The sequence below is a fragment of the Electrophorus electricus genome, chromosome 15 (genome assembly GCF_041902795.1).
Source record: "Electrophorus electricus isolate QZ-2024a chromosome 15, ASM4190279v1, whole genome shotgun sequence".
In the NCBI taxonomy this organism is placed as follows: domain Eukaryota; kingdom Metazoa; phylum Chordata; class Actinopteri; order Gymnotiformes; family Gymnotidae; genus Electrophorus; species Electrophorus electricus.
Window position 1 is genome coordinate 2,033,720 of NC_137511.1, and position 23,781 is coordinate 2,057,500.

A 23,781-nucleotide genomic window follows, 5' to 3' on the forward strand; every position below is an offset into this window, starting at 1 on the left:
ATTTGAACTTAAAAAAAGAAACCAGGCAGTGGAGTATTCACAATCACATCTACTAATTGCATGAATATTAAAACAAGCATCTTTACTAGGGAAAAAAAAATGTCAAAGATTTGACAGTTGTTGTAATGTGAACTGATTTTACTGTAGCACAATTTCTTGCATAACTTTCCAGAGTGAAATAATTAGAGTAGGGCTAAAACAACTGTGACAAAGACAAAGTGACAGTTGAGTTTTTTCTGTTTTATTTGTATGCCGTTGTTGTAATTGTTGCTGTGTTAATGTCTTCCCAAAACTAAGTATGGACTCTAAAATAAGCATACATGTGCAGTGAAGTTACAGCAGGTCCCATTAGAAAATGTTTCAGTGTACAAAACTGACAAGTTGGAGATGGAATGGAATCTGGGGTTCGTCTTTCACTGAAGAATCTTAAATTGCTCAACATTTCCCCCGAGAGACAAACTAAATGGAAGATTACAAGGAATTGGTGAACCGATGGTATTTCTGTATTTGTGTTATTTTCCCCACACGTCTGCATGAATTTATGTGATAGAGATGTGTTCAAAGGATGAAAAACAACAAAAAACAGAAACTAACAAAATGTAACATTTTGTACTGCCACGCTCCTGCCCCTCAGAAACAGGCTGGATGTATTGACACAAATTACTTCCTTCCATACTATGAACATTTTGTGTGACTTTGCAGGCAAAAGTACAAGATGGCTTTATAGTTGGTCAAGACATGTCAAAAATATGCTGATGACCTTTTGATCCGTCAGTGTGCTAAGACACAAAACGCCTAGCAGTGTGCATTTGGACAACGAAGACTTGCGCACTATAAGTGGGTTTTCACTCAGTGAGCAACACCCACCCAAATTTTAGTCCAGTTCTGTCTTCGCAATACAAGTCTTCCTCCAAGTTAAAATTTAATAAATAAATTAAAAAAAGGAAAAGGAAAATGTGAATTCTGCTCATGCTTGTTACCGTTTTGTGAGTGTTGCTGCCTTTTTTGGTTGTAGTTAACATTTCTAGATTATGTACTCAAACAAACAAACCAAAACTTATAAAGCAACACACACACACATTTAGCATTTAAACAAATATTGCGCTACAGTTCCAGTTACACACATGCAAAAATGCTTCAAGAAAACAACTACTGTGGGTTACAGGAGAAGAAAACAGAGTAGGACTGTGAAGGCCAGACATAACACGCATGCGCAGCTGTGGGAGCTCCAACAAGCAGCCACTTTATTATTTGGCAATAACTGGGAATGTCCTGGAAATGTTGATAAATAACTTTGGGAATAAAAATATGCAAAAGAAATACGAGTTTCAACCCTGAGAACATCTGAATTATTTCCATTTAAAAATATGTGAAATATACATTTTTGAAAAAGGGACAACAGAGCAAAAAGCACAGAGTACATGTTTGGTACATTTCAGGACGGTTGTGTGATGTGAAGCTCAAGATTTCTGTGGTGCTAAAATCAAAGCTGAATTCAATTCCATTTGCAGCAACACTTGCATAAATACAGACAATGAGATGCATGTGGCACACAACACAGATACAGGGGGACACTCGTGGACATGCCCAACAATGATCCCCATCCTAACATGACAGCAGGCAGTCATACACATTATTCGGAGCAACCTCTCACTGCTTCAGATGTGCTCATCTTGGTAATGGTTTTAATACTAAAGTACAGAACTTAAACACTAGCCCCAAACGGCGTGAACAACTTTGGGGTACAAGACTCTGCTTCTAATTATTTTCTATTAACCCACTTAATCTCTGTGCTGCAAATATTTTATATTGAAACAAATGGATAATTGTGATAATTAAGCAGAATCAACACTTCTCAGGATGCAGCATGCACTTCCTAACAGGACATAAAACACCTGCTAACAAGCCAAACATTCTGCATGTGTGATTGTGTCTGCATAGCATCAGAAATGACAAATACTACGTTACTCTTGTATCCAGTTCTATTTGCAGGAGTGCTGGGATGAACATTTTGGGCTTAAGAGAATGCAAGACAATATTGTGGGAGTATTGATGGTTAAACACTCTGCTATTTGAGATGCCTTCAAAGTGCGTGTAGTTACTGCCCTCTTTTCAGAGCGCTGGGAGGAATAAAATCCACGAGTCCATTTACAAACACAGAGAAACGACTACAAGGACTCGTATGTTATTAGGCAATGAAATGCTGATGTACAAAAGTTCAACACGCGCACATTTTTGACCTCTACAGATAAAGGACAGAGGACTTCATTATAGGTGAAAGAGGTCTGGACAGGTGTGACACAGCCGCGAGAGCCCTGCTGAAGAGGACCTGCTTCCTCCACTTATTACACAGGACAACCGACGTCTGCACAGGCTTCCATAAAATGAAAGTGATGTAATGTGTTTTTCAGACAATTAATCTAGTGAACGTGTGATTCATCAGAAACACTGTGTTGCCCATTACAAATGTCATCTGAAGAACTGAATCTTCAGAATAAATTTACTTTTTAAATTAACAAGTACACAAATGACTTTCAGTTTTCAGAACTGAAAACCTACAATTTACTTTTATCCCAAATGTAATAAATAAGTTCTAAGCAATTGCGCTACAAAATACACAATTTCCAAATGTTAGTAGATTGGCTTTGTGCTGTGGTTTAGGTTTCGCAGATTTGTCTTTGAGGCCTATAAATGTGCAATTTAATCTCATAGACTACAGCTAATTTATTACATAGCTCACTGAAATATAAGAAATATTCTAGAGAAGGTCCCATTCCCAATGGCGATTCTCCATTGAGAATTCCTTTCAGTCCACAACTAGGCTTCACTTGTGACTTGGTAGACAGCCCTTAACCTCGCAAAAACTGTAGTGGTGCCGCCGAAATCTATGTGGGTGTGGCTAAAGTTGGAAAGTAGCATCAGGGACAGTGCAGCGGTAAGAGAAAGCATTAAGGTACACGGGTGTCGCCTTTGCAGAGAGCCGCTTCTGTCGGTTCAGAGTCGTTTGCCATCTCGGAGCGCGGCAGCCTCACGGCAGAGCGAGTCTGAGCAGCAGAGATAAACCTGCTGAGCAGAACAGAGATGTTGTGGGTTAAGCACGCGAGTGCGTTTCCCTCCACTTGTCCTTCCCAATCACGTCCTTTTGAAAACTGATGATGTGCGGGATGCAGGTACCGTGCGCTGCATCTTCTCTCCCCGTCACCTGCTGTTCTGGTCATCATTTGATACGCTTTTGACGGATCTGTTCTGATGGACAAAGGGGAGATGGAAACTGCTGACAGAGCTGAAAGACGCTTGCACGGAGCACGACTTGGCAGACTGTACTGTAAGCCACGTTCAGAAGAGAAAGCAAACTTTAAAAGTCCTTTAGAAAGTACAAAACAGCACACAAGCCTGTACTGTCAACATACCAGCATATAACGGAAAGAAGATTTTTTTTTCGCTTTTAGCAGACATCCAACATACAGTCTTTATTCATGTTCATGTTAATTTCTTTACAGATGAAAACCAAACCTACCTTATGCTTCCTGCATTTCATTGAGAAGTTTTCCTCATTTAGAACACAGCCTGCAAAGCAAGAGGTGACCACCGCTGAAATATATTCATGTTTACTGCAAAGCTGACTATTGGGCTTAAACTCACGAACCGTAACTGTAAAAATGTTGTTAATAAAGAGCATATCACTTGTGGACAGTGAACCTGCTGCAAATCACTCCAAAAATCTTGATTCCATCACATTTAAACCAAATGTCATGATATAACCAAGATGAACTTCTCTGAATTACATATACAGCCTGAACTGCAGTCAATGTACTTGAAAGCCACTTGATTTATCAATCCTGTAAACCTCTGTATAATCTTGCGTATTATATCAGGTTGGAAATCGCAATGATATGGACCGCCGCCGCCTTCTTTATGAGATCACCATTTATATCTACCCTCAAGCTCAGACAAGTTTGCTTAGAAAACCCAGTGAAAAGGGCAGCTCATATACAAAGTGAGGAGGGAGCGCGAGTGTCTCAGGACAGGTTTGTGGAACCTGCATTGCATGTGTTTCAGAAAGGCAAAGAACATCGTACTGAACAAGGGAAAACCTTTGGAGGGAGGGAAAAAAAAAAAAAAAAAAAAAAGCAAGCACTCACCTGACTGCACTGCGCAAATGTAGTGATACTTGTTGGGGCAGCCTTTGAAAAAGCAGCCCAGTGTAGCTCCTGTTTGATAACAACAGGAGCAAATCTGTAAAGATGCAAACAGCAGCGCTTGAATGTGAAGGCATGACGTTCACGAACAGAGACCAACAGAGATCTAACCGTGTGGTGTGCTGTCTGGCTGAAAACTTACTGTCTCCTTTGCCATCTTAATGGCTTGCTCAAGCCCATACAGCTTCCCTCTCACAAGAAAGACACCTGCTGACCATATGCAGCAGTCCTCATGGAGCCAGAACTCTCTGGTTTCCAGGGCCACAACAGGGGGGCTGAACCAGTCTGCAACAGCCTCTGTCTTGGGCGTTTTCGCCATGGGGCTGCATGCAAGACCACCCTCGATGGTCCGTCTGGAACAGGCCCCTAGAGCTACCGCTTCCCGGAGCTTGTGGTGGTCCTTTCGAGTCCAGCAGCCCAGCACAAGAGCCGCATGCTTGCTGTCTTCAGTGGCGTGATAGGAGTCCGAGTCACTGGAGTTCTCCCCTCTTCGCTCCGCTGGCCCAGCCGGGGTTCTCGACGTGGGCCTGATACCCTCAGGATAGTAAGGCCCGTGCAGGTCCCCCAGGTCCAGAGCATTGGCAGGGCCTCCACAGAGACAGCACACGAGGGTGGCCTGCCGAGAGGCCTCCACGGAGATGCGGCTGTACTGCAGGCAGGGCGTCGTGGGAACGGTGCCCGACGCAAACCCTGAGGGAGGCTGTTGCTTACCTCTGATCAGCCTGGCACTCTCCTCAGGGTAATTGACGACCGTGCACATAGGGTACTCCCTCAGCTCCACGTGGACAAAAGGCGAAAAGGTCTCGTCTCGCCTCTCCCTTCGCTCGTCCTTATAGTTGGCATATTTCAGTTTTATCTCTGGCTCCTGGGGAGTGAAAATGGAAGCTTGGCCCACTTTGTGTTTTTTCCTTTTCTTTTTGGAGGCATGGACTTTCTTTGTTGTCGGCAACCCTTGGGTACCCATATTTACCATTTGCTGCTTTGAGGGCCTTTTCCTACAAAGCTCTGGAATAGGCCTCTCTGTCTGCTTTCCTGTGCTTACCTGGCACTTAGTTGAAACTTTTTGTCTCTTCTTTGCATTCTTGTCATATTTAGTCTGCTTGAGTGACACATCTGGTGATGTGTCATCTAGTAAATGTTTCGAAACACTTTCTGATGATGAGGTAGATACTGTGCATTCAGGTGTGTTCAAGTCAGCGACACCTGTTTCTTCTTCGTCTTCCTCCTGTAATCGTGCTGTAGTTTCACTGGGTTCAGTCCCCGCCTCCACAGAGCACAATGCAACCTCCATAATGCCCTGAATACTGTGGTCAAAAGAAACATGCTGTTTAGAGTCCGGATGAGCAGTATGATCTGCCAGAGTGTCAACAAATTGAGATTTTTTTATGGAAGAAACATAACTACATTTGTACCTGGTAGGGTAGATATTCTGAACAATGGTCTCCAACCTCATCCCTCTTCTAGTTCTTAGAGGAAGTTCTTTTCTTACAAGTGCTGTACTTTCTAACTTGTGTCCTATTGAGCTCTCTTCTTTTACCTCAAATAAATCACTGTTCTGTTCTGACTGCTCTGTCTGGCATGGGTCAACCATACTGCCCATTAGTTCACTGTTAATGCTGGTGCTGAATCCTTCTGCAACATCAGTAAGAGATGACGATTCTGTTTCTTCCACACATGGCGCTGGATGCGCCTCCCCATTACTCACTTCCTCTGGCCTAGTGTTATAAGCGTTCTCTTCACTTGGAGACTTTGCAGTCTGTGGCAGAATGAAAACGTCCTTTATGTCGTTCTGTGAGGCAACGGCGGGTGACAGTGGATCCTCCGGTGCATTAATGAAGTCCTGGGATAAAGACATGGCCAGGCCAGCAGGCCCCTGATTGCTTTGTAAAATAACTGGTTCCTCAGATCTGGATATCAAAAAGAGTACTTCAGGGTTGCCGTTCCTATGCTGATCCTCAGCGTCTACAACATGACCACTTGGAAAGCTCCCATCAAAAGATCCTGGATTCCACAAACTGCCGACTCCGCCATTCTGCATTTGGCCGAGGCTGAGAGGAATCTTACATTCAGCAGGGCTGCTCTGTTGTAAAGATCTGAGCGTTTCCAGAGCAAGGCTCTCAACATCCTGTATGCCACTGACCTCATGAACCTGTGGAAGATAACAGAGCCCTGCGACATTCTCAACAACTTGAGCTGGTGTGACAAACTCAAAGGAGCTGGCACAGGCGGCTAACCCAACAGGTACGGAGACCTGCTGGAGGCAGTGCTGGTCCATCTCCACACAAAGCGGAGCTCCATCTGTGCCAGCCAACTGGCTAGCATCGTATACAGTGGGATGTAGAGAGAAGGTCTTGCTTATCGGAACCCCAATAAGCTGGGAATGCTGAGAGAGAGTGTTTTGGGTAGAAAAGACATGAGACCTGCTCACATAAGAGAGTGTGACAGTTGTATTGGAAAACGCATTGTCTGGTTGTGTCTGGTCATTAGGCTGTGATGAGTGGTTTGGATCATTTTCTGGGAGTGCCATCCCATTGCTGGTCCCAGAACTCACATACCAACTCGGGGGCTGGACAACGTGCAAGGCATCTATAGAGTTGGCTTTCAAAAGACATTCTTCGCCGTTCCTCGTCAGGTCAAACACACTGGGCAGGTTGCAAGCGGATGAGAGTTCCTGAGGCTGTAAACCATCCGAGTTACCGAGGGGCTGTTCCATATCACCTGCAAGCATAAGCACGTGGGTTTGTAAAGAAAACCTTTCGATTTGTAACACTAACACACACACACACACACACACACACACACACACACACACAACTAATTAACAAGCGCATGAAAACGTGCAGTCGCATTAAACAGAAACCGCAGCGATCCAACTGTAGCCAACAACAGCTTGGCGATCGCATTTCCACCATCATCACGGAAGTGTACAGCGTAGGATTTCAGAAAGGACTGGCTGCGAAGTTACGCTAAATCTTAGCAAATCGACTACAGACTTAATGCCAACAATATTTTACGAATTCCTTCCCGCGAAAGAAATAGCGCACGGTGGTAAACACTGACATGGCTAACGGTCAAGCCTGAGGAAAGCCCAGGTTAAGCAGTTAGCAGGCATGCTGGTGTACTGCTAGCCAGCTCCGCATCAGCAAAATCTAAACCGAGTAGTGGCAGACTTGCTCAAAGCCATTAGGACATCGTACAATTTTCTTTGTTAGTCTGTAACTAAAGATTAATTAGCTAGTAAAGTAAAACTAGACGTTGCCGCTCACTGGATAACAAAATTAACTACCCACCACTAGCTAGCTAGGTGAAGAACAACACTGGCTAGGCTAACCGAGCTAGCTGGCTGGCTAACCTGACAACATGCCCACCTTCTGATAGCGTAAACCACATTAATAAGCGTCCATTTAATTACTGTCATCAACACACACAAAGTACACCAGCTCTAATGTAACCGCTATCTTTTACCTCTCCGTCGGTCACTTTTTAATGAGTCTCAGACCACGGACGGTTTCGGTCTGGCACTGCCATCTGCCGCTGTCACACCCGGTCAGAGCTGATAGATCGGAAACCTTTAAGAGCCAGTTTGGCCCCTAACGCTGGCACTTCGGGACGGCTAACCTACCTCTATTAGCTGGGATCCCAACGCCCGGCTGGCTATGCTAGCTAGCGTTAGCCGTCTCAAGATAGCTAGCAGCATTTTATACACAAACACGGCTAGAACTGACCCAGGCCGCCTGCTTTCCGACCTGTACAAAATTAGGAAAACAGCGCTAGGGTTCGTTATCTGGCGTCAAGGCTCCTGGCACCTGGCCGATTACTCGAGGCTCGTCGCTAGCCAGCATGCTAACTACTATAGCTAGTGTTTACTGCACCAGCGAAGGTTCGGGGCAGACGGCGCTCACCTGAGGCTAACGAAGCTAACAGCTACAACAAAGAAGAGACTGGATTAAAAAACTTACCCCAAAAGAGAAGTGGGATTAATATACAGAATTATGAAACGAGTCCAAACCCCATTTTGCCAACTATTAACTGGTAAATTTTAACTGTGTGTACGTATTAAGAGTGTACCCAGTTTGGACAAGACAATGCACAAGTCCACGACTCTCATACTTTGGTGTTCCCTTTCCATGGTAAGGCGAGCTAGCCTTGTCAATGCTGTGCTAAAAGTCAAGCATAGTTGTCAACGATTGGAACATTATGCAGCATTATGGGACATGTAGTAAAATAGGGGACACCATGGGCCATTTTGGAGCATTATGGGACATGACACCGTGGGCCATTATGGAGCATTATGGGATATATAATAAAACATGGGACACCATGGGCCATTATGGGACTTGTAGTGAAACATGGGACATAATGGGATGGGTGTTCACATGCGTTAAAACATTCTTCGTCAAAGGCTTTAACTGGAAAAGAAGTATTTATTTCCTTCTATTAATTAGTATTAATGTGTTAGCTACTTAAATTACAGATGACATACCCAGCACTATTAAATAAGTTCATGTATTAAACATGAATTCTTAATGAAAAAGAGCACACGTATATCAAGTTTCAAATAAACTGTGTGTGTGGTCAACTGTGAAACAGATTTAGTAAAACAAACATGCAGGGTGCAAAAATATTTATTGCTAATAAACATGTCAGTTGGTGTACATTTGTGGTATATTTACAGTAACAACATACAGAGGAATGGAAATGTGAGCGAAGAAAAAACAAAACAAAAAAACTAAAACAACAGCAACAACAAAAACATTTAAATAAATACTGGCAACTGCCACTGAACAACACTAGATGTCAGCTTAATGGGGAAGACGAGTGGGGGTGGTAGGAAGGAAATCAAACTCCCAATCAGTGGATTGACCATGATTACACAAAGGAAACCCTATATAAATTTGTATATATTTTACATTAACAAAAAGCCCTCCAAATACAAGTCCGTGCCTCAACTGGTCATTATCTCAGAATGGTCCTATACTTAAAACATTTTAGTAATCACCATGTACAAGTTAATACTTTTGAGTATTAAAGCAGTGTCAAATTTGTCAAATTATACTTGGCCAGCAATTCTACTTCATCCAGATAATGGAGTGAAGCTGGCAGGAATGTGCATACCACATCTATCTTAATAGGGAAGTCTGCAGGTATGATTGTATCTACTCTTTATTAAGTATAATTTGAGTCATTACATACTTATCCTTTGGCTATTCACACGTACTAAAGAGTTAAAACAGTAGCTTACACGGTCATGTTTAGTGTATGCATGATAGATGCTTCATTAAAAACAAATATTTACATTAAGACATGGTAATAAAAAAAAGTCACAGTAACTGAAGTGCACGAAATGCAGACTACAGACATAAAATTCAAACTTCATACCATGTTTAATATATGCTGTGTGCAGTGACCAGTGTGTTTCTAAGTGATTGGTTACTGGGCTAATATATGACAGGCCCTTTAGGACATGCAGCAAGTCAGGCTGATGGTTCAGTGTCAGAATTCTTTAGCGTCCTTGTTGTCGAACAAGTGGAGCCTTTGCTCTGGTGTCAAGCCCTCCTTTAGACTCTGAGAAAAGACAAGACAAGACAAGTAAAGGTCATTTCCAGGAACCACTCTGGAACACAGAGGCTAATCTGAATGACGTTGGTGACATGCTGAAATCAAGCATTCTCTCGACAAGAGAAAGTGTCGTTTGTACGTGCACATGAATGAACCGTTATTTCCCGGTTGAAACCTACTTGATTAGACGCTCCTTGCTTCAGATTGGAAGAACTGGAAAAGTGTGTTTCTGAATATTTTAAATTCAGTATAAGAATTTGAAATGATATGAACCTAATCAAATGCACAGAAACACATGCTTTACACTGTGGTTGCCCAGTCTTGTTCCTGGAGATATAACGCCCTGCAGAGTTTCGCTTCAGCCCACTCATACATGCACAGCAAGTTTAATCTTCAGGATCAAGTAAAGCACTTAGATCTTTTGCACAAATGTGATGACCCGTGAAACTGCTCCAAGTTTGAAAATCGAGCTTGCCATGTTGTTGTAGAGTGCACAAAACTTTTCTCTGTGCCCAAAAGGAAAAGTTCAGCTACTTTGTGAGTAGATGGTGGGGGTATGGGGTTGATGGGGTTGTGAGGGAATGACACCAGTAGCCCCATCCTCAGAGCACATAATGGGACAGTATGCTAACGTAACAGCGACTGCCTGTTACTTCATTCGTGACATGTCTCTGATTCTGAGACATTTAAATGTCCCCTACAGAAAGATGTCTGTCTGTTCTTAGGCCATTCATCTATAATTAGCAGTAAATAGGTGTTCACCTTCATGGCTTTAGCTGTCCCAGGGCATGTCTCGAGCCACAGACTGAGGGAAGGGGAAGGCAAGCACACGCGATCACAACCACAATGTGTGTTAAACAAATGCGTGTTCAAAAGCACACCTGTCACCATTACTTACCAGGCTTTCTCCTGTGGGAAACAACACAGGAAGAGTTGAAGACACACAAACTCAAGACTACATGACCAAACTAGATTATTAAAATCTGAAATGGTGATAAGAAATCGGGGTTTGGAAATGTACAGGAATTTGGGTGAGTAGCAAGTTAATGTAGGAGGTCAACCGAGGATTTTGGTTCAACTGACAAGTTAGCTGGGCTGACCTGAAGATGGCAGTACTAGACCTGTTCCTCCACACACTGGCTGTATCCTCTCATTCTACAGTTCATCACTCATCAACCCTCCCAAAGGCACATATCGCTCTCATGACACCCACCTTCGACCTCATGGTGCGCTCAGAGCGTTTCGCCGCTGCCGCTGCCATCTTCAGGATGTCGGGGTTGCTCTTTGACTTCATGATATCTGAAAAAGGTATGCGAAGGCAAAGGCACAATAAGAACACCTTCGCAACAGCCTGACAGACTTCAACCAACCAACCAAAACAAAACAACTACGTAGAAGTCTTTTGGGTTGTAAATTCCGTCACAGAGGTGTCCAGCTTGTGTCCCGAGCGGGGCTTTACCGTAGCCTCGGCGCTGGACGTCCTCGGGTGTGGGTTCTCCCAGAGCCTCGTGGGCCATCTGCAGCTGCTCCCGCAGACGCCCCAGGTCCCGCTCTGCTTTTGCCTTCACGATGCTCAGCTCCGTGTACATGTCCTTGTACTTATCCGTGGCATACTTCTTATCCTGGAGCCCCACCACCAGCACCAAAGTCAGATTAAAGCAGTCTGGCGTCCAATCGCTGTACGTTCGTTAGCATGAACTCGTTCGAATGGCTGGCCCGACGTATTTAGCTATAGGATATTCATATTAAACACCTACTCGTTGGGCAGCTTGCAGTTCATCCTTTAGTGAGTTGATTTCCTGCTTCAGATACTGAACCTCTGATTCCTTCACCCTCAGCATAACCTATAAGCAAGCGCACAGTAGCACAGAATAGCAATCAGGTTTGGAAGACAAGTGAATTTTATAGAAAGCGTGTAGGTAAAACAAACTATGCAAAACCACAGACCTCTAGTTCGTACCGCTCCTTCCCGTGAATAACTGTTCCACTTTCTCCCCCCTCCTCACTGGTCATTGATCTCATTTTAGTTATCTCTGCAGCTAGACGATTATTCAGCTCCTTTTAAAACCAAGAAAAAGAAAAGAAAAAAAAAAACCACAACAACAAAAATGTCACTATTGTAGCAACCACGACCATTAAAGGCAAAAGCATAACGGACAAAGCCCAGGAGTCCAGGCGACTGCTGCCGTAGTGCACAAAGGGCCTGCATGCACTGTGTGGACTTGCGCTGTGGACGGCGGGATGGCTCCCACACCCTGGTACTCACCTGGTTGTGTGCGTTAAGCTCCTGATTTTCTCTCTGGCATTGGCGTAAGGCCTGCCGCTCGGCCTCCAGCGCCTGAGCCAGGTGCGCGTTCTCCAGACACTTCTGGGAGTACTGCTCGGACAGCACCTCGATCTCTCGCTGGAAGGACACAAGCTCCTCCCTACCACACACACACACACACGAGAAAGTTCCAATCATCAATGCTTTCAAATCATTGGCGCTCTTCTGCACCCGGCCATCATCCAGTGTTCAACCCGCAAAATAAATACAAATGGCATCGGAGGGCCATGGTAGGACAAAAAAGGCTTCTGAATGCAAATTCTCAGAACCAGCATATCTGGCCACCTGATCGCCCTCTGCCCTTCAGCCTACTGCCCTAGAATATGTTTTGCAGGCGAGCTGAATGAGGCAACCAGGCTCTGTGCAATCAACTTAAATTCTTTCAATAACTGAAGAGAGCACGGAAGAAAGCTGTGTGAAACTGCTGGTGTAACCTCACCAGACGAAACAACAACAAAGCCTGTTATTGCAATCATAATTTCATTTGTGGTACAGGGAATGGGACTGAGATGAGGGCAAGGGGCTAGACAGGAACATTTCTTTTCAAACACATTTGAAAAGCTAGTCTCTCTGAATTAAAAGACAAACCGGAGCCACAACATAATGCCACCTCATCTGATAGAAATGGCCTACTCACTCATGCTGCCTGCGAATTTCCTCAATGTCCGCATTTTCTGCATTGCTGTTTGCCTTGCGTGCTCTGTCCAATTCTTTCTCCAGCTCAATCCGATGTGCATTCTTCATTGCTTCAATAGCTGTATTTAAATTAAACAGATAAATGAATAAACCACATGAATAAAAATGTCCGTAAAGCATATAAAGTATAGCCAACCTGCTACCACGGCCAACTGTCTGATCCCTTTCTTTACTGGGAAGCTTCTGGCTAGATATTTGTGATTGACACACCACTCTCACAGCAGTGGCACAGGAATGAGTTTGTGCCGATACGATTGTGAGAGGTTTTTACACGCATCAGTGTCATTGCTAGATTGAGGATGGTGCACCACCCAAAGACATGCACCAAAGATAAAAAAAACTGACTGGCCATCACTGAAGAGTTGGTGCATGGCTAACAGAATATGTACCACACACCCACACGAGTGCGCGCTCACGCAAACACACACACAGGCTGCTGTTTCTAACTGCACACTGACGAGATGCTGCCTGTTAATATAGAGGGCGTTCTGTAAACATATAATCACCATATAGGTTATGAGATAAAGACGTTCTGTTGTTGCGAGTCTGCCACTACTTTAGCATCCCAACACACTTCCATCATCATCATCATCATCATCATCATCATCAGGCCTTACCAGCAATGGTGGCCGCAGTCTCCTCCTCCAGCAACCTCTCCTTCTCTTCCTGCAGCTTCTCTAGTTCCCGCTGGTGCTTCCTCTGTAGCTCGTCGACGACCTTCTGATGGGACTCCTCCATGGCAGCGAATCCCCTCTCACACGTGGCCTGGACGAGGAGGGAGGAAGCGGGCAACAGGGGTGCCGTTTAGTGCTCCGATTCACCAGGTTCCCCCAACTAAACGCTGCTCTTGCACAAGGACAGCAGTTTTGGACTATAGAGAGGTCTCCACACCAAAGCTAGAAATCAGGCTACGCCAAACACAGAGAGCACGTAGAAGCCAGCGAGAAACTTGCTTGGGAAAGGTAAGGTGGCTCTCCATAAACTAGTGGAATTATTTGGCACTGCCACTGTCTAAAGGAGTTCTCATGGAACTTTTCTAAACCATTTTAAATAAACCATTGTATCCCTAGTGGAACGTAGGCCAAGCCTTAAATAAGGGGATAAACAACAGAGCTGAAACTGAGGATATCCACGCTGCCCTAGGTTACTCAGGGGCATTCAAAAGCCTTTTTCCAACTGTGTCATTGTGACCCAACTTCTCCTGCCTGCTGACTGGCATTAACCTTAGCGCTCAGGCCCCAGATGGATGCACAGGGTGGGCCTTTGGTTTAGGTTTTTTCCGGGCCCATTTCCAGGGACTAGACCCTGTCTCGGGAACGTCTGCTGTAAAGGCAGGCAGTCCTGCTGCGAAAAGAGCTGCTTCCTGTCACATCACAGCCACACCTGTGCCTGTTTGTCTGGCAGGCTCACTATGTGGAACATCTAGGGTCCGCTGGCTTGCTCAGGAACGAGAGCTAATACTGTGCCACTGGACCATCGGAAATAGACCAATATGAAGCTGCGTTAGGTTTAGTACCTTAAGTCTTAATTACTTTGTGAAGTAGGGGTTTTACTCAAAGAGTCTATATACATCATTTCTTCTTGCTAATTGTTGAAATATTAAACCCTTACCACAGCAACCTACCAATAAAACAAAACATGCAGTAGAAGCACAACAGTTATACACCTGAAAGGAAACTAAATTACTGACCCCCGGAATAAAGACAGGACTAGGCTTCACGACAGCTTCACTGTTACAGGCTCAAAACTAACAACCATCACAAATTTAAAATTATACACACATAAGCACTTAATAAAGCTAAAGGATGATCACAATGGCTAAAGTCAGATTTGGAGAGTATCCATCACCTTAGCCAAGTGCTCTCTTTGACTTAAATGAAAGGGTTCTAACTGAATCTTTGAAAATCAAAAGGCAGTGCACTTATTTGTTTTATTACAGTTCCCAGTACACCCCAACTAGACAACCAGCACCCCAGTGGCCCTAGTTGCCTGGCTCAAGTGTCTCAGGGGCTAGAAGAAAACAAAAACATGGACTGGCTGGTGTTTCTAGAAGATAGGACTGAAATAGATACAAAACACAACAAATGTGCCAAGATTCCTCAAGGCCCCCCCATAGTCTATCATAATAAAATCTGCCTTAAAAATTAATCATAAAGACTAAGTCCCTTTAAAACTGAACTGGCAGACACTGTAGCACTTTTCAGTCATTAAGACAGGCTTTTGCATTCATTGTTAATCCAGCATTGCATGGAGAGATGTTAAATCAGGCATGAGTAAGAAGAAAAGCAACACATCAAAGTCAGTCAGGTAGAATGCATACAGCCTGACTTGGATGTAATGCGAATTGCAATGCAATGCAAATCCTTATATTAATTTGAGATAAATGCTTATTTTTCTACTTATTACAGCGTTTATACAATGTAATAAATATATTCAGATGTTCGCAACTTTAAACACACTTCACAAAGGCTCAGCTGAGTGACTGAGAATTCTGAGTGACTGAGAATTCCTGCTCAGCTGCTTAAGGGGAAATTCTGCTATGAAGCATGCCATGTTAGTCCAGAGGAACTCATTTTCCCGCCCTTTTGATGGATTCGCTGACAGCAAATTGTATCTACTTTTTACAATGTGCTATCAAAATGGGCTCCTCCACACTGCCAACACCGAAAGCTACAAGCATGTCAGAGGTTAAAACCACCATGCATGGCCGGAGATGAATTTAAAAGGTAAGGCAGGAAAGGATGGTAGGATTAATGAATGAAAAGGATGGGGAAAGGGTAGAGTCTAAAGTTGCCACAACGAGATGCAAGCCATCACAGATGAAGAACAACAAGGACAAGGAAGACCTCGACCTTTAGGTTTTCCAGGTCTTTCTCGTATTTCAGACGGAGCAATGCAGCGTCCTCATCTCGACACCTCGTCTCTTCGGTCATGTCAGACACTTGCGACACTAGGTTGTGGATCCGCTGTTTGAGGGAAGCTGGGCTTGGCTGGCCGTCATCTGGAAGGTCTGCCCTCTGAAGGCCCAAAGCAACACTAAGCTCTTCCATCTCCTGGTTGAAATGGTCCACAAGTAGGTTTTGCTCCATCTCATGTTTCTTCCTTAGATTTTCCATGCAGTGTGTCAAGGAGTCGATCTCTTTGATGTTCTCCTCTGATCTCAGTCTTAGAGTTTCTCCAGCCTTAGCTACTTCTTGTCGCAGCTTTCCTGCTTCCTGATCGTACAATTCCCTTAATTCCCGAAGCTCCTTTTTATGTTTGGCCACCATGTCTTGTATCTGAATGGCTTTATCCAGAGAATCGATGGGTTCTCCCTCTATCTGCATGTGGGTCACTGGCTTTGAATCTTCACTGATGGGATTCTGGAGGCTTGACAACTGGATCTGCATTTGTTTAAGCTTTGCTTTCTGCTCCATGTTCTGCTTTCTTAACTGAGGACAATAAGAACAGGCATCCTTTGTTGCATGTAGGTCAGACTGTACTTCTGCCTGCAATTCTTTCTCCTGCTGGATTCTTTGTCGCATTATAAAATATGTACAAGATACATCTAAAATGGCATCATGAACATACTGGGACCACAGTCCTTTGTCAGACACACAGTTAGAGTGTGCTGAAGCCAAGGACTGGAGCAGCTCATTCGCAGGTTCATTAACCAGAGAAGCAATCTGATTCAGCAGGGTTACTTTATTTTGGACTTCTTCAGTAAGTTCTTTCATAATGACAGCAATTATATGGTTATCTGCCACTTTAGTCTGATCCACCAGCAGGCTAGCTGTTTCAGTGTTTTCCGTATTTACTGAGGTTTCAGTGTCTTGCTCTGCAGAGAGGTTCATCATAGAAAATAGTATTTTATTTTCCATTAGCATGCACCCTACAACATCTTTAACAGCAGCAAATGGTTGTGCACAGTCACCCTCACAATTCTCAATACCTCCCAAAACTCTACTCAAAATCTCCTGTTCAAACAACACCTTCGTCACGCCCGTCCAGATCCTTGCCGAACTGTCCTTCTCAATGCCAATGCTGAATGACTCGCACATGTTATTTTTTTCATTGGCTTTGATCAACACCTCCAGCACCAGGTTAAGAGCATCAGTCCTCCTCCTGAATCCTTCCAGCACTTCCTCTGTCGTACCTCCACAACTCTGCAGTGACCCTTGGCACTCGCGGTCTACTCCACTTCTATTATTTGACTCCACCTCTACCGCATCTCTTTCGTGCAACATTCTAATCTCCTCCCTAGCCTCTAAAAGTAGTTGATTAAAAGTCTTTTCGCATTCTTGGTTCTTCACTTGGAGCTCCTTGTTCTGTGCTTGAAGTTCTTGGCAGAACTTGTCAGCAGAATGAAGTAGCCTTTCCTTTTCAGAAAGCTTGGACTCGATGACCTCTATATGATGCCTGAGCTTTTCTTTTTCTAGGAGAGACTCGTCCTTGTCATCTTCAGGTAGCTGAAATCCAAGACCTTTGAGAGTAGCTTCTTTAAGCTGCAGCCTTTTTTCTGTTTCTTTTAAACTGTTTCCTAGCATTTCTAACTTCAGGAGAGCCTCTTGAAGCTTCTGAGACTTCTCATTGAGTTGTTGTTCATAGAAATGCTCATTTACTTCTTTGTCCTCTTGCTTAGGGATGTCCTGGCCTACTCTGGCCAGCTGATGCTGCTGGCCATTCTGAAGTCTCTGAAGCTCTGCCTTTAGTCTGTCTATTTCCCTGTCTGCCTCTCTCAGCTGGTTGACAATTTCCTGATAGCGTTGGGTTAGTGCATCGTTTTCACTCGTTAGCAGTTCAACCTTCTGAGAGAGACCACAGTTGGTTATTTGTGTAGGGTCATCTCGTTGACAGGGCGACACACAGGGGGTTTTCAAATTCTCAGCCTTCTGTCTCTGTACCCTCCCCAACATGTCCTCCATAGTGATCAGACGAGCTTCGTAATCACGAATGCTGTCACCAGCCTTGGCAAGACTGTTCCTCACTGTCTCATTTTCAATGTCCTGTTGGTTTTTAAGATTTTCCAGAAGTTTCTGACACTTTGTTATGTCATCTGTCCCATCATGTTCATTTTTCTCTTGAAGAAAATCAGAGGATTCTGAATCCCTGAGAGAGTGCAGTAACTTCATCAACTCCTTCACTGACAATGGCCTACTACAATCTAACAAGTCCTCAAGCTCTTTTATCTTGCCCTCATTATCCAGAAGTAGAAGAGTGAGTGGTTTTGTAATAGAATCAGAAGGAAGAATCTCATGTGAAGTGGCTGATTTGGTGTCAGGAAAGTAAGGCTCCTTGGTGGACAAGCATGAAAGCGAAAGGCCAAGCTGTGCTTGCATGTTGCGTTTTCTCAGTTCTTGCAGCTGGAGAAGCTCTTTGGTCTCCTGGTACTTCTTTGTTAAGCTCTGCGCTTGAGAACTAACCAGTTCCGGCTTCTTCATCAGGAGCTTTGTCTCAAGACTCAAAGGTGACTCCAGCTTGGAAAAGGGGACCAGACAGTTGGTTAACATTTAGCAGAGGTGACTAAGGTTCATTTCATTTGTAGAGCACATCAATAATTTTGCTGAGGATTTGAAGTACATTTATATTTCAATTACAATGTCTCTGTCCAGCCACAAAGGTTAAAGCGAGAATGAACAGGTTTAGTTTAATTTGTTAAATGCTGAAAATTAGTGTGATGAAGAAAATAAGGTCAAAGGCCATGGTTAGTATGTCACAGTGCATGCATGTTAAATGGTTACGCCATAATTCATGGTGCAAGTACTGCAAAATTAGTGCCTATAGTTTAATTTGTTACAAATTGCACAGAATTACAATAAGCAAAGTGTTCTGAACTGTCCACGTGCAGTGTGAAAAAAGAAAATGAAATTATAAAAAGGTATAAAATATAATAAAAATAGGAAATGTCATTAAAATAATTCTGTTTAGACAAAGCACATTCTGTATGTAAACGTCTGAGAAAGTGGAGATGCCAGTGAGCAGGATAAACTACAAAGCTCAGAATCACTAATCATCCAGTAATGACAGAAATCTCTCTCCAGTTACAGATGGAATAATCTCATTCTGTTCCAAACTGAAAATTTGGAACTGAAATCCGGTTAAAACAATCCAGTTCAATCCAGGTTAAAACCTATTGACTAAAATCCAATAAACGTCTTAAAACAAATGGGCCACGTCTACATTTCTTATTGGAAATCACTTTTCTACACATAGAGCTCATGAAGAAAAGGATCAGTCAACCCTCACATACAAACTGACAAGACAACCACGTTTACACCCACCCACCGGATTATCCATAAAACATGTTTACAACCATTCAGTAACAAAAATGGTAAAGGGACATGAATGTCATGCAAATTTCTAAGCACTTTATATGTCATCATCATCACACATTTTGTAGATACGTGAAAACACAGAAACCTTTAGTTAGATCAAAGGTTTTCATTCATTCAGCGGGTGGAAAAGGTTCAGTTCTGATTAGGTCATTACATTAGATTTGTTTTAGATTATCTTATACTATTCTTATACCATTAATATTGTACTATATTGGGACTGAAAAAAAAAAAAAAACACAAAACAAAACAAAAAAAAACCCACGGACAAAAATGTTCCATCTAAAAAAAAAAAAAACCACTCCAAAAAACAAACAAAAAATACATTCAGAATTCTGATATGCAAAATTAACCAAACTTCATTAAGAAATCCCTCAAAACTTGTGAGTACAAATGTATCTGGAAGGTATAGTAAAAGTCATAACATAAGGTAACGTTTTGAAGCAATGTAATGGACAATGTAGCATGCAACATTAAATTAAAATTGTCATCATCTCTTAAAATGTTGGGAGTAAGATGTAAAGGTAGAAGCGAATAAGGATCTGTTCACTGACATGCAAGAGACTGAGCATGCAAGGCACGTTTCTGCAGTTTTGCAGTTGTGAAGACGGAAGGTTGTCCTTCTTTTTTATTTTTCGACAAACCAAGACATGCAAAGTCTGTTTAATGGAAAATCATGGCACACAGTTGCTGCGTAAAACCTTCACGAACACCCTCTTGTTCACAAGCGCGTGCCGCTGTGAATTGACTGGGGCCTTACCGGGGAGATGTAGCCGGCTCGGACCTGGTGCTCGCGCTCCAGAGCCACCTTGAGCTGGCCCTCCAGCGCACGCCGCTGCTGGTCTGAATCTGCCAGCTGTAGGTGGCACATCTCCAGCTGCATTTTCAGTTCTTCTACCTACAAATGCAGAACAATGCCCAAGTCAACCACAAAGTGCTAAGACACTGTGGCGAAGTGCTAAATCCAACTGACCGATTCTTGGTTTTCTCCACGGAGATCAGTCTGTGGAACATGGAAGCATACCCCCTTTTTGTAACTTTCGAGTAGCTTTTCCAGCTCGGTGGTCTCTCTGCTCCTCAGTGCTGTGGACAATGGCACCCTCCTCTCTTCTCGGATGGGGGTCTTCTCCACCTGCTGCCAGCGCTGCTCGATCTCGTCCTCCACCTTTTGCTGGCGCTCCGGGGAGAGCGGACACGCGCTGCAAGGACCCGGGCTCGTGTTCTCTACGTCCATCACGCCGGCGTCCGTGGTAACGACAGGGTCGACGACGGCAGTGCCCCCTGTCACGCTCTCGTACCGCCTGCGCCTCTCCTCCCTCCTGCGGCTGCGCTCGGCGTCGGCTGGCAGAGCCTGTAGGGCGTCAGCTTCGTGCGCCCGCTGCTGGGCCAGGGCCTGGGCGATGGGCCGGAACTCGGCCCAGTCGAAGGTCTTGGAGCGCCCCTCGCGCCGCCGCTCCCGTGCGCGGCTCCTCTTGGGCTCCTGCTCCATGGACGAGGCATCGGAGGACGGCGAGTCCTGAGTGACATCAGGTCGCACGAGGCTCTCGAAGGCGATGCAGGAGCCATGGTCGTCCGTCAGGCTGTCCGATACATACAGTTAAGTTTCTAGTTAATGCGTTGGTTTGCAAAGTGCAGGGTGCAACCCCTGGGGGCAGCAGAGCTATCGTCGGCACGGTGCAGCAAGGAAAATGAAACAAAAGATGTGGACATGTGTTGGGAGGGGGATCAAAAATATTGTCGTCATCTACAAGAGGGGAGCATGCAGAAAATGTCTGGGAACCAAACTTTGAAGGCACGGATGGATGGAAAAATGAAGATGCAAGTTTGAGAAGACAAACACACCAGTAAGCAATACTGACCTAGCAACATCGGGGGCAGTGGAGGGTCGCACATTCTTCATCACAGCCTGGATCCAGTTGCGACGAATCCCTGCCGTCATGGCAGAGAGGGTGTGTATTCCTTCCTGGGTCTGTGGAGGATGAACACAGCACAAACAGATTAGAGGATTCACAGTACCATGGATAATCTCCACTAATAAGACATTTGTGAAATCGCACACACACACAAGCAAAAAAAGATTCAAGGTACAAAAAAATACAGTTTAGCAATGCAGTTTTTGTACTAATTCTTTACACAACATATAGCGTAACAATATGAGGGTTTCTCTGAATTTACCTTGAGCCGTTTAGTATTAAAATTGGGGTGGATAATTACATTTAATAATTACAGTTTTTGATAGTAAAACAGTGTTAAAATTGTATGACATCACAAGAACTGCTTTGAAAAGACCATTAAAAAAGCCAGTTTTAAAGAGAAAAGACAAATACATACATTTGTCCATGTGCCAAAAATCATAAAAGCATCAAAGCTTCAACAACAAATTTTCAGATCTTGATAATACCTCCTAAAATATCTTAGGCCTTATCCCATGCCTTATCCCATGAGTAATGGCAACACATTTACTCTGATAAAAAAAAAAATCTATATAGCCTTTATTAATAAGAACGACAGTTATTCAGTTCTGCATATAAAAGGCATGAGACGTGATGTAAACTTACATGGATCTGAAAGCCATAGTTTCGCTGAGCTTGGTATTCTGTAACACTATAGCATGTGGTGAGGTCAATTTCCCCATCTAGATCAGAAGCCTGTTAAAAGAAAGGACACTTGCAGAATTACGTGTGGTCAGAGAAGAAAATTTAACAAAAAACATGTCATGACATGACATGACATGACATGACATGACGGTCTAGGAGACCGTTGGAAGAACAAAACGAGATTTACCTCCTCAGCAATGGAGTCCTTGTAATAGCGCAGACTGTGGTCTGTGAGCACAAACCAGTACTTCTTCCACTGAAAAGGAAAACCGAAACAAGCTGGGAAACATCCAGGGATTGGGTCAAACGTTTCTATCTGAGGTCCATGCAGGCTTTAAGACATTTAACCACCTTTTAAAGACCAAAGAAAAGAGCCGAGGGACCATAACCTTTCAACTTTGACCCATTGAAGCATGGCTATCAAAGTCCAAACATGAACGTTCAAAGCTCCAGTGAGCCCTTTGAGAGGGACAGAGGCAAAGCAATGGAGCAGACTTTAAAGGACACGTGACGCAGAAACGTGAGACTTTTCCCCCCAGGCAAAGGCCATGAAACCCTTCAAATCAAAGTTCATTTGCTATCACATATAGTGGAGGAAAAAGGATTAGTTTAATCTGCAAATCCCAGGAGTACAACGGCCATTAGCTGTTTGATAGCTCCGAAAACTCTTGCAGATGTTTAAACGTATGATGAAACAGGTCTGTCGTCCAAGCTCAAGAGCACACTTTTATCAACCCTTAAGAACAAAAAGAATGTGTAAAAGAATGAAGGAAAAACCTTAGTAGTAGGCACAAAGAACCCCCTCAGTTTCTTAAGATGCATTAGTATATTTCGACCATTAGGACCAATGGCTGCAAGCCTCATTATTTAGACAAAATTAATGTGAAAAAGTTTACTGGTCTACTGGACGCCAGAAATTCCTTGAACGTGGCCTACCTGTTCATGTTCATCCAGCTTCACCATCCAACCTTTCTTGAAATTCAGCAGGTCTGGCTAAAAGTAAAAAGAATAGGGTCAGAATACACGCCAAAGCCCCCTAAAGAGTGCGTCAGCCAGTGCAATTGATGCTTGAGTGAGGTCACACGATGCGACATGCTTTGAAAAGCTTGGTGAGCCGGGCGCTGTGAGCCTCTAAACTTTACATCTCTGCACTGTTTTGTCAACCTTTACTTACTACAGCAGACACCTGAAAGTGAAGGAACACATGAGGAACGCGCCACGGGTGCAGGCGTTCTGAAGGGGAACCACGACCAAAGCAAGCACTTCTCTGCGTACTGCTTCCTTTATGCTCAGTATGTGGCATACTGAGATGTATTAGGCTTGTGATCAGCTTCAAAGCCAAAAGATTTCCATTCTGATGGCAAATGGGCAAACACCCCCACCAAATGCTTCTAGGTCTCATTATCTGCACTTTGCAATCCGTGTGCTGAGTATGTATAAACGTAAAGTGATCCACACAGTGGACGTAAAACTCAACAGGCATTTGCACACTGTGCGTAGAAAAACAGGGTGCTGAGGGTGGATTAAAAAACACTCACACCCACACCCCAAACATGTACAAACACACTCACCCCCCTCCCCCCCATATGTACAAGCACACTCACACACACCCCCAACCGGACATGTACAAACACACTCACCCCCCCAAACAAACAATCTGGACATGTACAGAAACACTGACACCCGCCAGACATTTACACACACACACACACACACACACAGACAGACATGTACACACACACACACACACACACACAGACAGACATGTACACACACACACACACACACACAGACAGACATGTACACACACACACACACACACACACACACACACACAGACAGACATGTACACACACACACACAGACAGACAGACATGTACACACACACACACAGACAGACAGACAGACAGACATGTACACACACACAGACAGACAGACAGACATGTACACACACACAGACAGACAGACAGACATGTACACACACACAGACAGACAGACAGACATGTACACACACACACACAGACAGACAGACATGTACACACACACACACACACAGACAGACAGACATGTACACACACACACACAGACAGACA

The 23,781-nt window shown here is 44.0% G+C and overlaps 2 protein-coding genes across 14 annotated transcripts in view; both read right to left on the bottom strand.

Annotated features, from left to right (window-relative positions):
• Nucleotides 1-219: 219 nt before the first annotated feature.
• si:dkey-94l16.4 (uncharacterized) lies at nucleotides 220-8,400 on the bottom strand. Of its 9 annotated transcripts, XM_026999630.3 has the most exons (6): nucleotides 8,159-8,397; nucleotides 4,342-6,917; nucleotides 4,143-4,236; nucleotides 3,518-3,567; nucleotides 3,175-3,246; nucleotides 220-3,063 (listed from the first exon to the last, which is right to left on the bottom strand). In XM_026999630.3, the coding sequence occupies exons 2-5, from the start codon at nucleotides 6,910-6,912 to the stop codon at nucleotides 3,199-3,201; spliced, it is 2,763 nt and encodes a 920-aa protein (XP_026855431.3). In that variant the 5' UTR covers nucleotides 6,913-6,917; nucleotides 8,159-8,397; the 3' UTR covers nucleotides 220-3,063; nucleotides 3,175-3,198. The 9 variants fall into 9 exon arrangements, 8 of the variants coding, with proteins under 8 accessions (XP_026855431.3, XP_081554433.1, XP_081554432.1 ...); XR_014117348.1 differs by having other exon boundaries at nucleotides 3,175-3,567; nucleotides 8,159-8,400; XM_081698307.1 differs by having other exon boundaries at nucleotides 220-3,567; nucleotides 4,342-5,503; nucleotides 5,612-6,917; nucleotides 8,159-8,399.
• A 408-nt stretch (nucleotides 8,401-8,808) lies between these two features.
• The window catches only part of mpripb (myosin phosphatase Rho interacting protein b), a 38,860-nt gene continuing 23,887 nt past the window's right edge, over nucleotides 8,809-23,781 (bottom strand). For 2 of the 5 annotated variants that reach the window (XM_081698300.1, XM_081698298.1), the window contains 15 exons: nucleotides 22,625-22,681; nucleotides 21,876-21,944; nucleotides 21,650-21,739; nucleotides 20,951-21,060; nucleotides 20,065-20,671; nucleotides 19,852-19,989; nucleotides 18,183-18,236; nucleotides 13,398-13,545; nucleotides 12,722-12,839; nucleotides 12,025-12,184; nucleotides 11,706-11,816; nucleotides 11,516-11,602; nucleotides 11,218-11,380; nucleotides 10,972-11,057; nucleotides 8,809-9,764 (listed from right to left, as the gene is read on the bottom strand). In XM_081698300.1, the coding sequence (XP_081554426.1) occupies nucleotides 9,693-9,764; nucleotides 10,972-11,057; nucleotides 11,218-11,380; nucleotides 11,516-11,602; nucleotides 11,706-11,816; nucleotides 12,025-12,184; nucleotides 12,722-12,839; nucleotides 13,398-13,545; nucleotides 18,183-18,236; nucleotides 19,852-19,989; nucleotides 20,065-20,671; nucleotides 20,951-21,060; nucleotides 21,650-21,739; nucleotides 21,876-21,944; nucleotides 22,625-22,681 (2,070 nt within the window). In that variant the 3' untranslated portion in view covers nucleotides 8,809-9,692. Of the gene's footprint in view, nucleotides 9,765-10,971; nucleotides 11,058-11,217; nucleotides 11,381-11,515; nucleotides 11,603-11,705; nucleotides 11,817-12,024; nucleotides 12,185-12,721; nucleotides 12,840-13,397; nucleotides 13,546-15,632; nucleotides 18,237-19,851; nucleotides 19,990-20,064; nucleotides 20,672-20,950; nucleotides 21,061-21,649; nucleotides 21,740-21,875; nucleotides 21,945-22,624; nucleotides 22,682-23,781 lie in introns of all 5 variants that reach the window. The other 3 variants (XM_026999618.3, XM_081698299.1, XM_035533324.2) reach the window with 3 other exon arrangements.

Excerpts from the sequence above, each read along its gene's own strand:
- si:dkey-94l16.4 (XM_081698301.1), bottom strand. The coding sequence starts at position 6,912 with ATGGAACAGCCCCTCGGTAACTCGGATGGTTTACAGCCTCAGGAACTC. Across the intron at positions 4,237-4,341 it reads TTAAGATGGCAAAGGAGACA|ATTTGCTCCTGTTGTTATCA; the intron begins GTAAGTTTTCAG and ends GCATCTTTACAG. Across the intron at positions 3,568-4,142 it reads CATTTGCGCAGTGCAGTCAG|GCTGTGTTCTAAATGAGGAA; the intron begins GTGAGTGCTTGC and ends CTTGCTTTGCAG.